Source organism: Chanodichthys erythropterus, chromosome 9, assembly GCF_024489055.1.
Source record: "Chanodichthys erythropterus isolate Z2021 chromosome 9, ASM2448905v1, whole genome shotgun sequence".
Taxonomy (NCBI): domain Eukaryota; kingdom Metazoa; phylum Chordata; class Actinopteri; order Cypriniformes; family Xenocyprididae; genus Chanodichthys; species Chanodichthys erythropterus.
This window is the reverse complement of record NC_090229.1, coordinates 13120571-13139606: the sequence shown is the minus strand read 5'-3', so window position 1 is coordinate 13139606 and position 19036 is coordinate 13120571. Positions and strand designations below refer to the sequence as shown.

The window sequence follows — 19036 nt, the reverse complement described above, 5'->3', positions numbered from 1 at the left end:
AAATGTTTGGCCGGGTTTTTGAACTCAGGGTTTGTAGAAAAAGAATAAAGTTAGCAGAATGTTGGAAATGAGCAAAATTGCTAAAGTTAGCAAAGTTAGCAGAATGATGGAAATTTAGCAAAACGGCTAAAATATAGTGTACAGCACTTTTCAGATCAACTGTTTAGATGTTCCAGGCTTCTCAGAACACAAAAAAGTGATAAAGAAGAGGAGAGAAAGTGATAGAGAATAGTGGGGTTAGTTGCAATAATTAATGGTTTACCAAGTCAAAAAAAGACGACCCACGCACATTCTTGTCTGAACTAGCTAGTTCAGCATCAGTCAGACTCAGAGTCATCCTCATCTTCTGAATCAATCACTCTTTCATTTCTCATCTCGTCTTTTGTTTCCCTTCCATTTCTTTCAAGAGATTGTGACCTCTGAATCTCCCTGAATGAGTGTGTGTAGGCCATGTTTCCTATTCTGTGTGAGTTTGTTTGTTTTGGCGCTTCTCTCGGTCCGTCACATGTAGAGACATGTGTGTTTGACTCTGCAGAGACTACCGAAATGCCTCTTACTGTTCCACTGCCCCCAAGTAATACTGAGCACCAGTGTGTGTGTGTGTGTGTGTGTGTGTGTGTGTATGAGCCCCCCATCCCAGGCCATCTGTCTGGAAACAGGACATGCCTGCACACACATATAGATTCACACACACATGCACACTAATGCACAGTTATTGATGTGTCTGTACTGAAACTAAAAAGGGACGGGTTGTCCAACAACTAACTAGTCATTTTATGAGTTTGACTAGATTTTTAGTTTTGATTTCGGGACACCAGCCTATTTATACAGGGACCCCTTCAAAACCAAATAGCTGACTAGTCGTTCATAAAACCCACCAACAAGTTGATTTTGAAAATATGTCGCTTTGTTTGTCACCCAGCATAACCTGCTCCCGCTCTCTTTCTCTTTCTGTCTATCTTTCCTCCCCTTCATATGAGGAATGAGAGAAATCTCTCTCTCCGACTCTTTCTATCTCGCTATGGTTGACTTTATGAGGTCATAAACGGTGGAATTTTTCGGTGAGACTCTCTGAATATTTTTATGAGCACACTCACGACGGCGGCTCCTTTGACAGCGCTGAAAGGCAGTCATTAAAAAGAGAGCGAGAAAAGAAGGCAGAAGGGAAAAAACGAGTCCTGGCTGAAAGAGGCTTCTCTCCTGAGGGGGTTTAAACTGTCACTGCGTTTGAACTTTGCTAGAAACGACTGCCATCTGCAAGCCGAAAAGCAAGTTCACCACTGTCTCGCACTCCGAGGAAAGTTTATAATCACACAGTTTATTAGTGACAAAATCAGTATTGTCATATAGTTGCATTGTTAGTTAGTAGTAGTATAGATTGCGATTTTGCCAGGGCTTATTTTTTGAATTTTTTGAATCTGTGTGTGATTAATATAATATAATATAATATAATATAATATAATATAATATAATATAATATAATATAATATAATATAATATAATATTATATTATATTATATTATATTATATTATATTATATTATATTATATTATATTATATTATATTATATTATATTATATTATATTATATTATATTTATATTATATTTATATTTATATTATATTATATTATATTATATTAATGTTAAAGGTTTATTATCCATTGATTAAGCCATCAATCAGTTGGTTTATTGTCCATAATAAAACGTATTTATTTATAATAAACATTTATAATTAAATATTAAACATATTTGTATATTTGCACACTCATTGATGGATAAAATACAATTGACATTGATATATCAGTGTAAACACTGCTTTTTAAAAAAAACAAAAAAACAAATACAGACAAAACCATATTTCTGAAATAGGTTATTATATTGGTTATCGGCTCTCAATCAAAAAAACTGATTGTAACAAGAGATTAGAGATCTGGCTATTAGTAGACATGAGGTAAGACATGGTAGAAGAAAGCAACATATATACACTCATAGATCAATAAGTGTCCATTAGGGCCCAGCCTCAGCAATTTCAACAACTTTTGAAAAACATTGAAATGTGATTATCTTGCTCTTAGATGCTTTTAACTTTGAGAGTAAATGAGTCATAGATTTATGCCTCTCTCTGGATTCCTCTGTTTCCTCCCCTCGTCAGCATGCACCCGAGGGCTCTCTCTCTCTCTCTCTGCCATCCTCTATCTATATATATTTCGCTCTCTTTCTGCTGATGTATGTTGTCGGTTGCATTACCAGCTTCTTATTTTTGCCGATTGGAATGTTTAATTTATTTTTAATTACAGTGAGATGTGTTGATGACAGTCAAAAAAAAAAGCAGGACATGTACCGTCTTTCCTGAACTAAGGATTTGCCCCCTATGTGTCCGAAGGGAACAGGGTCTACTGCGTTCCCACACAAGCCGTTGCCAAAGCAAATTTGGAGAGGAAGTGGAACCCTATCCCTCCTCTCTGGTGTGACCAAGTTTAGAAAACACCAGGTTTATGTGTGTGTGTGCGTGTTTCTAGTTGAATATGCAAGCAAGCAGCTGCACAGAACGGCTCACTTTTGATGTGGTTTCGTGTGTGCGGCGGCGTTTGTGTGCTGCTCTGTGGTTTTGAGTTTGGAAACGGAGTCCGTGCTGGACCCTGCTTGTGCGATTGCAGGAGATGGTTCTTATTTAGTTGCCTTGCCTTATTGTGGTGCACTTGTGAGTGTTGTGCGGCCTTGTTATGTCTGGAGTCGCTGGACTCTTCCTGGAAGTCCAACCTCAACACACACACACCACAGACACTAATGACAGGCCTGAGTCCTCTGCCGAGATCTTTGTCCGACAATGTACAGCGAAAGACTTCTAACCACCATGCAATCTGAGTGCTAAAAATAGCCCAGACATTATGTGTCGTTCTGCCCATTGCCTGTTCAGATTTTTGACATTTGAATGCGGTCAAACAAAAAAAATTAATAATTATTTATTAATCATTTCTAATACAGATGTTTTAACAATAAATGAATAATATAAATAATAAACTTATTTTATTAAATAATCTTTATTTTTTACATAAAAAAGAATTAATTAATTAATAATATTAGTATGAATGATTTAATCATTTAATTTATTTAAAAATATTTTTACAAATATTTTTTATTTGTTAGTCTTACATGCTTATTTTGTCTTATTTTTAATTATTAAATATTTACATTTTTAATTAATGTTTGTTTATATACTATTACAATATTTTTTTGATTTAGCAAAATTTATTTTTAATTATTAGTTTTCATTTTCATTTTAATTCAAGTTTTTTAATTTTGTTTCCGTCATGCTTATTTTTTATATTTCTTTGTAGCTTTAATTAATTTTTATTTCAGTTTTAGTTTTAGTAATTTTAGCACTTAAAATGTATTTCAGTTAGTTGCCAAAGAAACGTTTCCAATTTTCATTTACGTTTTTCATCTAATATAAATTTTATTGAATTAATAATTAGCTTTATTTAAGTTAACGAAAACTATTTTTAATAGTTTTTGTTAACAATAGAAACACTGTCATAATTTCCCCTTCCTCATTCCTATTTGAAACTGGATTCTGTGTGAACACTTTGTAGATTAAATCTACAGGTAAGTGTCACAAAAGTCTCACAACATGATAGCCAAGCATCTGATAGTCTGGGGAAAGTGAGACATCTGTATGTGTGTGTTAGCATAGTAAGGGAGGTGTTTTGTCTAGCAGTGTTGTGTACAGACGCCCGTTCCTAATGAGCTGGGTACTGGCCCAGAGTGCAGGTCTCACATGCTCAACACATGAGAGAGAAAACAACTCATTTCACAGTTTCACTTTACACCTCCACCTCCCCAAACCCAGATTTCTCAGAGGACAACACGTGTTTACCACCAGTCGAACCATATTCCTTTAGGAAGAACCTTGAATTGCACGACAGGATCTGTATACCCCAAATACGTTCACATACGTCTTTGAGATGCTTGTAGCAAAGAAAGTTCATGCCTAGAATTATCAAGCTTTCTAACTGAAGTTACATGTGAGATATCACTTTTGATCATCTCTTTTAGCACGGATGTGTAAACAAAAATGTTCTCCGATGCAACAAAGTGGACCATGTAGATTGTGTTCAGTCTGACACCTGTACGCTTTAGGTTTCTGTGGTCACTGGCTGGTGAGAAATATGACAACCCATTTGAAGACTGCAAGAGATGCAGGGAGAGAGGGAGAGCTGCGCTCTGTTAGTTTTACAGGAAGTTCCTCCCTTCCGGCTGAGGCCTGTAGCTTAGCTCAAGGGGGAGGCCATGTTCAGGTCAGAGAGAGGGTGGAGTATCGCTTACACACACTGACGCTCACACAAAACTGGTTTGCTCTTTTGGCGTTCACACTTGCGTGGACATACAAGCTTGTCACACAAGCTTCTAAAAAAACGGTCTCAACCTGTCTCACAGTTACATAGAAACATTCATCAATCAAACCTGTCTGTGGAGAACTTCACAGACACGGGAACAAAACACGGCTCGGTAGCCACAACATTTGCGATTTGAATTAATGTAATCATCACTCTAAAGTCTGATTGGATGAGCAGTCTTGATACATTTTATTTCTTATTTATTTAATTTGAGAAATTAAAAATGTTAAGAAAATTATTTTAAAATAATAAAAGTGCCATTTGTATCTTTTTTGTGTGTGTGTGTGTGTGTGTGTAATGAACTGTATTACTTGAATAGTTCACTTGTTTGTTTTGAATATTAATACAAATATTAATATTATTAATTATTAATGATAATATGTTATGATTAATTTTTAGACCCAACATGAAGCGTATAAGAAAAATATTAATGTCAATATTAATTTTAATAGTTTTCTTAGGCTTCATTGTGTATAAAAGTATTACTAAAAACAGATTATTAAAATTAATTTGTCAGTATTATTAATATTTCTATTACTGCTAATTATTATTATGTGTAAAAATAATATTAAAATGTCCTATATTTTTTATAATTAAATATATTACTTGAATAGTTCAGTTCTTCATTTTGAATATTAATACTAATATTAACATGATTAATTATGAATAATATATATTTGATTATTTTATACACAACATAAAACCTAAGAAATATTAATATTAGCATCAAAATGAATATTTTTCTTAGTCTTCACAAAAATGCCTAAAAATTAGTTAAAAAAGAAAACTATTAATGTTCATTGATGTTAATATTATTATTAATATATATACATACATTTTAATTATTATAATTAACATTAATACAAAAATAAGCTTCATGCTGTGCATAAAAATGCTCTTTACCTGTGGTAAAATCACAGTAATTCATGTCTTTATTTAAAAGCAATATCACAGTGACCCTAGGAAGATGTTTACATTGCCAGCGTCACATCGGGAAGTTTCTGTCAGTTATGTTTGTTTGGAATGCAATTGCTTGTTTAGGAGGGAAATCCTGCAATCTGTGTCACAGGAAACACAGGACTAGACGGGGAGGGGTGGCATTATGAGGATGACTAGACAGGAGAGTTGTTTTAGCAACTCAGTTAGTTAGTTTAGTAGGCTAATTGTGTGTAATGTAGCAAGAGTTGAGCATTTGTGTGGGTGTTCAGCCCTTCGAAACACATTTCCTTTGTCATCCCTCAAGCGAGCGACAAAAAACCTTCGAGCAAAAACCTTTCTTCCATTCTCACACCAATGTGCAAGGCAGAATGTGTGTGTGTGTGTGTGTGTGTGTGTGTGTGTCACCCCGCCCTTCCTCAGACACCTGCAGTTTTAAACTGCTTTGCAGAAACTTGTCCATCCTGTGTACTCCTGTTTTTAAGTGTGTCTGTGTATCATATTCAGTCAATTTGAAGGCGTCTATGCACTGTCTTACATTCTAAAGATAGCACGATGAAAGCAAAGTGTTAGATTCCTTAGAAAGACAAAAAGGAGATAACGTATTTGTGCAGTTTTTTTAGAGCTGAGCTCATATCTAAGTACGTCTCTCGCATGCTGCTGCGTCCTGCTTCCTATCAAGAGGTGTGATTTCCTGTCTGCATGTCTCACAGTGCTTTGGATGTCTGTCTGTAGCATACTTTCTGTCACATTCAACACAAACACACACACACTAAGATGCTGCATGGGTTGGTGCCATTTTTGTACCCGTAATAACATTGGTTGATGTGAAGCTGGGGAACAATTTAAAAGGGCGGGTCATTGAAACTAGGCCACTTTGCCACCCATCAGATGAAAGAAAGAGGAAGCAACGACTGTGAAAATGACAGACTGATAGACAGAAACTCTGATATACAAAGTCAGTATTAAAAGATTTCTCTGGCCCTGTTTTAAATGCCGCTCTCAGCCCTTCTTCAAGTCCATACTGTAGTGACTGTCAGGTTGTAGTCCACTATTAAATGTCAATCTTGGGTTCTCCTTTTCATCTATTTGTCCTGTCTTCTCAACTCCCAATGCTCTGTGGTCTGGTTCGCCCTGCAGGCTGTCGAATCAAGCCCAGAGAGAGAGAGAGAGAATGATCTGAGTGAAGTGACTCCACAGGCTGTCCAGTCAGTGTCAGAGTGCTGGTGTGGGCTGATGTGCTTTAGAAGGACCTCAGAGGGTCCCACTGGAAGACAGACTAAAGAACAGCTACAAGGATGTTATTTATAGGTCATTTCCTCTGTCCTGTGGTGTGGCCTGACTGTGGTCATCTGACTGTCTGCAGTTGGCATGGTCTTATAAGGGTGCTTAATGGAGTCTAGAATGGTGTTATCTATTCATTACAATAGGGGTTTTGTGGCACAAGTAGAGATATATTGTTATTGCATTTTATTGTTATTATTGGTCAATATCGGGCATTTAATTGCACATTTTAATGTTGTGATACCTAAATTTATTTTTAGCATTTAAAACCATTCAGTTTTGTTTCACACACATAATAACATATAATTCACATATATATATATATATATATATATATATATATATATATATATATATATATATATATATATATATTTTTTTTATATATATATATATTTTTTTATATATAATATACACTATTTATATGCATTTAATTATATATATATATATATATATATATATATATATATATATATATATATATATATATATATATATATATATGAATGAATTATGTAGACATTTTATTGATTTTTATTTTTTACAATCACAAAAAACAACATTATTGTTAATAAAAGTCCACATAACTCAGATAGTAGTGATAATAATAAAGTATATATCTATTATTTATATATATATATGTATGCATTATATATATATATATATATATATATATATATATATATATATATATATATATATATATATATATATATATATATATATATATATATATATATGATTTGTAGACTTTTATTTAATTTTTTACAATCACAAAACAGTATTATTGTTGTTTTTTGTGATTGTAAAACATAAACAAATAAAAATAAAGTCAGCATAATTCCTTTAGTAGTAATAATATTAAAGTATATACCTATTTATAAAATATATAAATATTTATATATGGAAATGTATAATTCAGTATATATATTAAAAAATATATGAATTATGTAGACTTTTTTATTGATTTTTTTATTGATTTTTTTACAATCACACGTGTGTATGTGTGTGTATATATATATATATATATATATATATATATATATTAATATATATATATACATAATTAATATAAATTATATATTATAATATATATTATATATTTGTTCTAGTATGTAATCACCCTGTGTAAGAGATGGAATAGGATGCCGATTATTTTCGTCTAGCCCAGATTAGGGAAGATCTCCCAGATTTGGTGCCTTTATGTCAGAGGTCTGATCCATGAATAAACACAGGCACGTGGCAAGTGACTGCATTCGAGGTCAGATAATCATGCTCTGCAGCTGGAAATTCACCACGCCCAAGCAGACCGGCCTGCCGAATGAGGTCATACGTGATGCAATCGTTCATGTATGCAAACAGCGCCGGGCCATCAGCGCGTTCTTTTGCGTGAATGACTCTCTTTTCACTCTGCAAGTAATTGACTCCCCTACTGCATTAGTTCAAAAACACAATATTTTGCATTTGTGACTGCAAGAAAAGAGACTTTAACATGCAGCTCTCTCAGCGTATGATTGGCTAACTGTGTCAATCCCGCCAGACACTGTGCAACCCAGTTGGAAGCATCTTACCCAGAAGCCCCTGCTGCTGGGGCCAGTTAGGGCACTAGGCCGGGACGCTGCAGTTTGTCAGTTAGGTTTCTCTCACATTCCCACGAGGAGCTCTACTCGAAAATAGCTCTCACAGGCTCTCGAAGTCCACCAGACTAAGTTGGCGCAGATTTATAGCCGGAGGCTGATACCGCTTGTCCAGTCGCTCTGCATTATTTTAGCATTTAAACGTCTGCGGTTTGTGTTAATAAGCGGGAAATGTGTGGGTGGTGCACACCGCAGGTTTTCTGGAGTAAATGAGTGTGTAGAAAAGGAAGGTCAGTGTATTTTAGGGATTATACTGCAGTCAGTGAGGAATCCAGCAGGAGTGAGGTCATCGCACAAACATTAGTGACAAAACTAAACAAATACTGCTTTGACGTGTATTTGCACTCGAGTTTTCATTTGGCAACATAAAAGCAGATGGCTCTGTCAGCCTATTAAGCATCCGAGCAATACAACGGACCTTTTCCTTCCGGCACACACACACACACACACACACACACGTGCATGCAGTCTCACATAGTGTGAACACTCATACTAAATTTAATGTTCGCAGTTTTAGTCCTCAGATACGTTCCCTTTGCACCTGTCTCCTGCAGTTCACAGTTCTGTCTGAGGTGATAGACACCCTCTAGTGCGGCTCTCATTTAATGTGGGCGACTGCTCGCATCGATCCTACTACTACTGTACTGTAGTTTTTCGAGGGCTGTAGGGCATCAGAACGCCTGACTAGGCGGTACAGTGCGCACTGAACCGAATGCAGAAACATTAAATGTAACAAATCAGAATGATGATGAGTTCATTTTTCTTCATATTGAGCAACACTCATCGTTTCCTTCTCTTTGGCTTTCTTTTTCTCCCTCTCTAGGCGTCTGATCCCATTCCTGCCAAGAAGTCCAAACACGATGACTTTCCAGCACAGTCGCCCTCTGGAGACAAAGACAAGCAACCCGATTGGCTACGATCCCTCTCTGCATCAGCCAATAAGGTTACTAAGCTTTTTTTTCTGTCAGTGGATACATGCGTTTAGTTGTATGAGAATACAGAGTTCAGATAAATATATATATATATATTTATCTATGCATTAATAATATACGAGCTTGTTTACGAATCTTGGCCATTCCTGGAGAGATTTTTGGAGCCAAGCAACTGTTTTCTTGCCACAGAGAATCAAATTCTTCTGAAACAAGATCTCAACCCAAAATAACTGATGTTCTTTTGTAAAAAATCAATTCTCCTAAAATGAAGAGAGTCTGCAAATAGGCTAGCACAGTTCTCCGATTTCAAGCAGACACAGTGACCTCGGTGTACTTGTGCTGCTGGTCATTCTTCAAGCTTCTTTCTCTGTTAAATGTGAGAGATTTTCAGCAAGTATTTCTCAAATAATGTTTTTTGCAGATGGTCTCTGTTCTCTGCTGGAATGCATTGATTGTGTTCTCTACTGTGGAAATACTGTATGTAACACAACTGACGTCTGTTAACTTCTCTCTGTCATGCTGCAGGGGCTCAACTGCATACAGCCCAGACAGAGACCGTCTGCCTTCAGGCCATGGTCTCCTAACATCTCTGTTGGCGATAAGGAGGGAGCCGGCAGACCTGCTAGCATGTTACGTGACAGGTAAGCAATAACAACAAATATTACATGGCACTCGAAAATACTTGATTCTGGTCAATACTCTTCATCATATGATTTCAGTTGTTCAGTTCAACAAAATCATTTCAGTTTATACAATATTTTTGCTGCAATGCAAAAAATCTTCTCAGCGCTCAAAGATTGTAACAGTAATCTTAAGAAAGGGTGTGTATATGTTGATTTGTGGGAAACCAGTATGAAACCAGCTTGTTAGTCAGGCTAGGCTGCGGTTTTTCTAAAGCAAATCAGCAGAAGATTTGGATCTTCTGTACAGAGGACAATGATGCAATCTTGTTGGCTGTTGTTTGCTTAGATACATGTGGTTTTAGCTTTACCATCATAACTAGAGAGGGCTTGGGTGAGTCACCATATCGAGCCCAGTTCAGTTTCTCTGAAACCGCTTGCAACAGTTGTTGTTCTCTCCCCACCCTTCAAATGTGGGTTGCAGAGATGCTTTTTTCCTGTCAACCTGCCATTTGGTTTGGATTATTCACTTCTAAATCACCCATACGCTTTTGTTAGGTAACGCCAGGACACAAGCAGTCACACACTTACTCACTCCGAATTCTCTTCTGCAGCTTCTACAACTACAAGAGCCTGGAGAGCGCCGTGGCCCCAAATGTAGCTCTGACGCCCCTCCAGAAAGGAGGACAGGCCTCTCCTTCTGCCCCCAGCAGCTCACACCCGCATGGGGCGGAAAGCGAAGGCGCCAGAAGTGGGAGGAAGAGGCGGCTGACGGGTGACACCCACCCTAGCCCACAACCCTGCCCCTCGGCCACTGCCAGTAAGCCCTTGCCGCCCTCTCAGGAGGAACGAGACTCTGACGTGGAGGTGGAAGTGGAGAGCCGCGAAGAATGTGAGTACAGTGTCGTGCCCTGTCACTGTTGCTCCACATCATTAAAGGAATGTTCCAGATTCAAAGCAAGTCGAGCTTTATTGACAGCATACGTGGCATAATATCACAGAAAATATTAATCGGCACAATTGTATTCAACATTGATAACAATAAGACACCAAAATCAGAATTTCACAGTTGTATTTCCACAAAAATACTGTTTTTATACAAATAACAGTATGTAATTTATATAGATTAATGCAGTATGTGATATCAGAAAATTATCAGAAATTGCTTTTATAGTTATGCAATCACAATAGAAATCTATTGGGCAAAATACACACAGTTTAGAAAGTAAAGCCACAATTGGTGTTAGTATGAGACTAGTGTGATTAGATCATTTACAAACCTTGTCTGTACAAACGCATTTTCTTACTGTCACTCATGTACATGTAAGTCAAAAAACCAAATAACTTTCACACAGTATACACAAGGAGATTCCAGAGATTCATCCACCTTTACCAGTTAGGCCACCACTAAACTAACAGATAACAGATAAATAACACATTTCGTCCAAAGGAATTTATCTGCTTTGAGAAAAAATGTGCTTTACTGCTTTTAAACTCTCTGAAATGCCTTGCTCAAGTTTTTACAAACTGCGGGACTAGTCAAAATTCTTTTAAATTAATGAAAGAATCTCACATTCCTTTAATGTATTTGAGGAGTGTTTTAGAAATGCAACTGCGACACCCAATTATGTCGGTGTGTTGTGAAACAAAAGTGCTCGTTTAAATACATTAATATTTCGTTCACACTTCATTTGCGCACAGTTCATTTTCAGTCAACCTTGAGCGCTCTGGAGAGAGGTGGATTAGAACGGTAACAGCTCTTGTGTGAATGCGGCAGAAAATCAATGAGGGTTCTTTAGTTCCTCATCCTTTATGGCTCATTTTAAAGCATGTCTTGTGTATTTGACAGGTGCTTGAAAAAACAATCCTTTTTCTGCCGACATGTGAATTAATGAAACCCACGTAGTCTGATCAACCACTCAAAACCTCTTCTGTTGTTTTTTTTTTCCCAGTCACCTCATCACTTTCCTCACTCTCCTCCCCATCTTTTACATCCTCGAGCTCTGCTAAAGACTTGAGCTCTCCCTCCGGCCCCGGAGCCAACTTACCAGCAGTCCTTACGCCAGCCAGCGGGCCCCCTGAGGGCCCCCTAGTGTCTGGAGGGGAGGGCCACGCCATGACGAACCTGGAGTCGGAGCTGGAGACGCTGAGGCAGGCACTGGACAGTGGCCTGGACTCAAAAGAGTCAAAGGAGAAGTTTCTACACGAGATAGTGAAGATGAGGGTAAAACAGGAAGAGAAGCTTGGATCCGCCTTACAGGCCAAACGGAGCCTGCAGCAGGTACAGACACATTATTTATGAAACATGAAAAGCAAATGGTTTTTGGGTTGGTTTCTTGGAAAATCATTTATAAATCCATTCTTAAGTAAATTGTAACTTTGAATTTAATGCAACAATTTACGTAAGAATGGATTTACACATCAGCACACAGGAGGTTTCATTTCAGCTTTGGGTGGGGACAAAAGTCATTTATGTGATGTTGAAGCTTTTAATATCTATATATAGTTATATTTTAAATATATATATATATTATGTACTTATATATAATTTTCATTAATAGTAAGTTTATTAATTTTAGATGTAATCATTTATCATTTGATATCATAATTATAATTTATTTTGACCTCATCAATGGGATCATTATTATATTATTGTTATCATTATTATTATATTTTACATATAACTATATGATAGATAGATAGATAGATAGATAGATAGATAGATAGATAGATAGATAGATAGATAGATAGATAGATAGATAGATAGATAGATAGATAGATAGATAGAGCAAATGAGAGCAAAATCAACTTTTTAAGGTATTACAACTGAAACTCACAGCACTAAATTGTTCTAGAAGTAGTCAAACTTTTTTATTTCACTCATGTTTCATCCACATGATCAACCAGATAAATAAAACTGAAAAGGGTGTTACTCCTTTTCAACTATGTAGTGCAACGCCATTCTTGATGAATTCAGAGAATTTTGTGTTCAAGTATGACTCAAACACACCCTAGTGTGCTAAAGAAGTGTAGACCATTTTGTAAAACCATTCTTATGTAAATTCTTGCATTAGGTGGGAAAATTGACCTATTAATGGATTTGTGATTTACACATCCATTATGTTTCATAAATAAGCCTTTTATTTCTTATATACTATATATATCATCACATGTTCATTAAAAGAGTGAATAATCATCAGTTTATTCCCATGCCTTCCACAGGAGCTGGAGTTTCTTCGCGTTGCTAAGAAGGAGAAGCTCCGTGAGGCGACTGAGGCCAAGAGGAACCTGCGCAAGGAGATCGAACGCCTGCGTGCCGAAAGCGAGAGGAAGATGCGAGAGGCCAACGAGTCGCGCATACGGCTGAAGAGAGAGCTGGAGCAGGCCAGACAGCTACGAGTGTGCGACAAGGGCTGTGAGGCTGGCCGTCTCCGAGCCAAGTACTCTGCACAGGTTAGTTCGATCACATCCCTGTAATGTTTTAAAATCTAGGCTAGTAACCGAAAGGTTGTGGGTTCAAAGGTGTGATTCGGAACTATTACGACTTTGAGCAAAGCACTAAACCACTCATTGGTGACTGTCCCTGTGCTATAAATGTACTGGAAGTGGCTTTGGATAAATAAGTGACTGTTTAATGAAGAGTAATATAAAGTATGCTTAGATTGATGCAACATGACACCCCACCCACACACACTTTCAAATGAACTCTCAGACTGGGTGTGGTCCTGCAAGTCTGATGAGATACGTTTCATTTCTCAGAAGGAAACCGGGTAACTTCCTGTCAGGGATGTGTGCTACAGACTAAACAAGAGAGAGACATCACTGAGATGTTTGTCTGGCATTGTTTGTGTATTTGTATGTCGCTGTTAGTAACTACAATCATGCTTCCTTTTTGAAAAAGTTGTTAGCTACACTAAAAGCTACAAGTGTAGCGTAGCAAAATGTAGCTACATTGATACTATTTAAATCTAAAACTATCAATATCAGCTGATATAATTTATGTTTATGAGATTGCAAGTTAAATATTAGATGAAAAACTACTAATTAGAAGTAAAATCTAAAACTAAAATAAAAATAAAGCTAAAAAAATATTTATATATATAAAAAGCACATAACAAAATTGCCAAAATTAAAATAACTGAAAATTCTAAATATTAATAAATACCATTATAGTATATAAATATTACTAAAATAACAAATCTTTCTCACGAGAGAATACATTTTTTTAATAAACTGTGCAATATGATGTGACTAAAGACAGCGCTGTAGCATTTTGTCACTCTACGTGATTCATTGGAAATTTGTGGCCACTTTATTCATCTTTTATCATCTTTACTTGCTGTATTTTCAGATTGAGGATCTGCAAGTAAAGTTGCAGCATGCCGAGGCAGACCGAGAGCAGCTGAGGGCCGATCTGATGCAGGAGCGGGAGGCACGGGAGCACCTGGAGAGAGTGGTCAAGGAGCTACAGGAACAGCTGTGGCCCAAAAGCCCCAGCAAGAACGGCACAGACGCACCACCCCCACCCGCCAAAGACTCCAACAACTAATCCTCTCTCTATCTCTTGACTCCGCCCAATCCACATCAACACCGCCCTGATTGACAGCACCAACCGCCCAATCATGTCAACTAGCATGCGGGTGAGCCCCGCCCATCTGCCTCTTAGCCAGCGCAAAACCGGAGGTATCCTGAACGTTTTTTGAGGGAATTTAGACACGTTCTAGAAAATGTTTTACTTTTGAGAGCACTGAAAATGCACCTCGCCTCCAACCAGACGGAAAAAAAAAGAAGAATAAGAAAAACAAGAAAATGCAAAAGTCCATTCGGAAAGGAAGAAGCCAATAGCACAAAAGCTAACTGTGCCTGAAACTGAATACATTTTGAAATGAAGACTTTTCTATGACAAACAAATTGGTGATACGATGAAAAATTTTACACGGCGATTTTTATGATGACCTGAACAGCATGCTGTCCACCCCGCATTGTTATTGAAGAGACAAGGACTCAACATCTTCATCGTCCCATCAGAAATTCCGGTTTCCTCACTCGTTCTGAGGAAGTATGGTGAAAATCACTTCATAATAAGCTATTTAAAAGACTTGTTAGTGAGCCTTATCAGAGCCTCAAATTGACCCCTCTTTTACATGTACATACATCATGCTGGTTAAAAAAGCCATGGAGACAAATGGTTACACACACTTGTATCTTAAACAATGTTAAAGAGATACTGGTCAGGAGAGCGTTGAAGGGCTTTGGAGAGCTAGAGGTGAAGAAGTTCAGCCCTGTTGAAAGGGAGAGATACTTGTATTCAAGTAAGTGTTATGATCAAGCCATGAGCACTTTCTTTTTATGGCAAACAAATTACTGTCGTGTGATACGCCACCCGTGCTGGTCAAAACCTGTCGGCGGATCTTAAGATCACGGTCAGTGTGCAATTGGAGGTTTGTGGCTCTTGCTCTCCATGACTGTTTGGGTTTTCTTCTCGTCACACACGCGTACAGCTTCTCCGTGGGCTGAGGTGCTTACAACTGGCCCGGCTCACGATTGTGGGTGGCCATTTTTTTTTAGGAATAAACTAAATGCATAAAACATACGGCTTCTAGGGCAGGAGGTGTCATGTGATCAAGAACCACAAATTGTTCTTTTTAAGTAAATTATAATATGTAAATATGAAAATGTTTCTTTTTTCTTTTCGCTTTGTTTTTTAACTTTACAATAATGAATCGCACTTTGTCATTACAAAATACTGTCTAAATGCATTACGCTCCCACACTCTCCCACACATTTATCTCAGAGAGTTTTTAGTATTGCTAAGTATAAAATTGAAATAAACATTTTGTTAATTATATGCCATTCTAATAAATGCAATGTAATCATGTGTTTAAGACAAACTATTGTAAATAAAACCGCAAGAATGAAAAAAAAAAAAAAGGTTCTACATGCTTGCTTGCTGAAACGTGGATGGCGCACACTGCCATCCCCTCGATCTGACTTTGATTCAACATTTATCATAGTTATCGATATATGATTATAATCGTTGCTAAAGTGTTATTGTTACTGTCCTGGATTCCTACAGGATTTCAACATTTCCGAATCAAATTTAAAGCCGTTCAGAACTAATAGGACATACAAATTGTCTAGCATTGGTAAAAGGGAGTCTAAATATCAATGCAGGTGCTCCTCTCAGCTGTGAGCAAGAGCGTATTACTGTGTACAAACAAAGACGAGGATGGATGGATGGATGAATAAACGAAAGTCTAGATGGTCTAATAAATGCATCTTTAAGATCTCACACACTTAGCTGAGATAAATTTGTTGAAAATACATATATTTTATAAGTGATTTATATACATTGGGTACAATGCAATCAGAATGTATGTTACGTTTTGGCTCTTTTCATTTTGTTGTTGATGTTGTTGTTATAACGGATGTTTTTTTCAGATTGTGTGAATATTTTATTGCTTATGTTCCTTCTTTCAATAGCAAGCTTATGTAATTTCTTTCATATGCATGGAATTTAAAAGAAAAAGATAAAGTCTGCCGTTCATATATTCATTATTGGGCATTAAAACCGTATATGTAATTTTTGATTATGTTATGCAATATAAAGCAATTTTAATCTTGTTTTTAACTACAAAGGAAAACGAAACCCTCTTAACAATAAATTTCAGCTCTTAACAATCTTAAACGCAACATTAACGGCATTACTCTTGGGCTAAATACAAACCTTATGTGCATATGCAATGCTGGTGACCCTCAAGTGCCTGTCTTTGGGCCCTTGGGGTTCCAGAAGAGGAACAATTATTGAGCTCGCTTCCACGGTGACCGTCTGTAAGGTGCATTGAACCGCTTCAGACAGCAGTCAGATGATGAAAGCGGGCCGTCCCATTTGCACTGTCATTTGGGGGGGGGAGCTCTGTGGTGCATTTTTTGTTTTTGCACTCTTTTGCTCACCCCATTTTGCCAGAACGAACTTGACTATCATTGCTTAAGAGCAGCCGCAGCTTATTAGATGCCAGTTTGTCAGTATTCCTTTGATGTTTTTTCTTCATCAGAAATCGATGAATAATTAAATAAAAGAAAAATGCATAGCAGAATTTAATGCTCGAATTGCCACTGGTAAAGAATTTAAATCTTATACTAAGATAGCTTTTAAATGTACGTCAGGATAAATAAACTCTTTTCTTTCTCTGTTTTTAAGGAATAAAAAATATATTTAAGAGGTTACTTTTGCTATAGCTGTAAAAAGAGCCTTTGAAATATGATATGAAATGCCTTGACCTGTACATCGCAGGCTACGGTGAAGAAACTAAACGGGGGTCTAAAGGAAGCTCAGTGTCTTAACGGTAGCGAGAGGCTGTGCATTTTTACAGACCAAAAAAAAAGAAATGAATAAAAAAACTAAAAAAATTATTTCAGATGAGGTTGTTTTGTAGTTGTTTTTACACGCAAATTCATATGTGTAGTTTACTTTGTTCACGGTTTTCTATGAAAAAGGGAGAAATTGATCACAGAGGCTCCTTTGCTCCCAATATAAAACAAAAAATGTGGATTTTTTTCTAAAAGAGCCATTTTTGCTAACAAAAAAGCTAAAACACAGCAATAATGACATAACATCACTGATAAATGAGCAGGATTAGCCAGTCTGATGACGAAAGTACAAATTCACCAATGTATATAGCTGTTTTCTTTTCATTTTACAAAAACTGTATCATAAATGTATATTGTGTTACTTTTTTTCTTTTTTTCAGAATGAGAAAAAAAAACCTTACATAATAGTTGTTATATTTTATGTTGTGTTTTTAAAAACAAAAAGAAAGAAAATGTTTTAAAAACAATTATTTCAAAGGTTGTATTCCCAATGCAAGCATATTCAGTCTGCTTTTTTTCCCTTTTTTGTGCTACAAAGAATGATAGCAATGTTCAGTAGAATCTTTATGGTAAATGCCTTTCTTTTTTTCAGTTATCAATGTTTTGTTACGTTCAACTAAATATCAAATACATCAGTTCTGGTTGAATCAGACATTCAGATTCTTGTTTTAACAATCTGTTTTCTTTTTTTCCCATGCCGATATCATATTAGCCCTTCACTGCTGCTATAACAATATATAAACTTTGCAACTCTTGAAATTATTTTTATGTAAGAGATTAATGTATGCTTTCTTCTTCTACTGATGCCACTTATACACCTGGATCTGGCCAATTTTTCCCTCTTAGACCTCCCCTCTCCCCTCACAAGGACTATAATGTAAGATAGAGAGCTCTATGAGATTAGAGTTGAAAGTAGTTCGGCTTATATACTGCAGTGTCAGGATGTACAGTGTATAGACCCATAATCAGAAATAAAGTTGTTTGTCCAGAAGTCTTTTGTTCTGTTTGTCATTTCAGCATCTTTATTTCGTTTTCTTTGAAAGAAATACAAAGTTCTGTCATGAAACTCTAGATGGCACAGCATTTGCTGTAGCGGTTGCAGCGCACTTTCAGAAACCCTCCTCCTTCCCCAGCTCCACCTGTATAGATCTGCTTCAGGTAATTCATGTATGCTATATTGCAAAGCAGCAGCATATCTTACTTGCTCACAGTAGCGTGTCGTTTATGTATTGGCAGTGGCAAGTCCTGTACTTGCTCTGCAGCAGCAATAAGCAACAGCAGCTGCAGCGTAGCAGATGTATTCCACCAGGAACAAACATATCACCATTGTCATATTACCATAGCAAGCATTCAGAGTTGTTATGACAGAATTACCCTTTTCACACTTAGAAGTGTCTCTAGACATACCTTAATTGAATAATATGAATTCCTGAGCAATATTCTTTCTGTGGCATATGTTTTGATCCTGCAAAGAAAATCTGTTTAGTTGGTCCTGTTTTTTTCTACATCTTGTGGCTCCTGCTTTACAGGTGAAATGAAGATCTAATGTAGCACTTTTATCATTGATGGAAGTATAGCGGCTTGTATGAGGCAATGAATATGATCAATGAATAATGCTGCTTATTAATTCAACAGGCTGTAGTACCTCATACCTTTAAGATCAAGTACATTATGTGAATAGAGGGGAAAAAAAATTCCTTTTATCAAACTGAAACACTCTGAAGTATAACAAAACCAGATTTTATACCAGATATATATATGTGTGTGTAACATTTTAAACAATATCTCAATGAACACAAAAACAATTTCAAAAAATTCAGAAATAGTCACCCCAGTTTGGCTTTCTACTTCTTTAGATA

At 36.6% G+C, this 19036-nt stretch overlaps 1 protein-coding gene across 1 annotated transcript in view; it reads left to right on the top strand.

The window, feature by feature from the left end:
* The window catches only part of skia (v-ski avian sarcoma viral oncogene homolog a), a 71365-nt gene extending 53171 nt beyond the window's left edge, over positions 1 to 18194 (top strand). Inside the window, exons 2-7 of the mRNA XM_067394630.1 lie at positions 9078 to 9197; positions 9712 to 9827; positions 10421 to 10698; positions 11759 to 12087; positions 13029 to 13259; positions 14158 to 18194. Coding sequence (XP_067250731.1) covers positions 9078 to 9197; positions 9712 to 9827; positions 10421 to 10698; positions 11759 to 12087; positions 13029 to 13259; positions 14158 to 14355 — 1272 coding nt within the window. The 3' untranslated portion in view covers positions 14356 to 18194. The remainder of the gene's footprint in view (positions 1 to 9077; positions 9198 to 9711; positions 9828 to 10420; positions 10699 to 11758; positions 12088 to 13028; positions 13260 to 14157) is intronic.
* Positions 18195 to 19036: the final 842 nt, after the last annotated feature.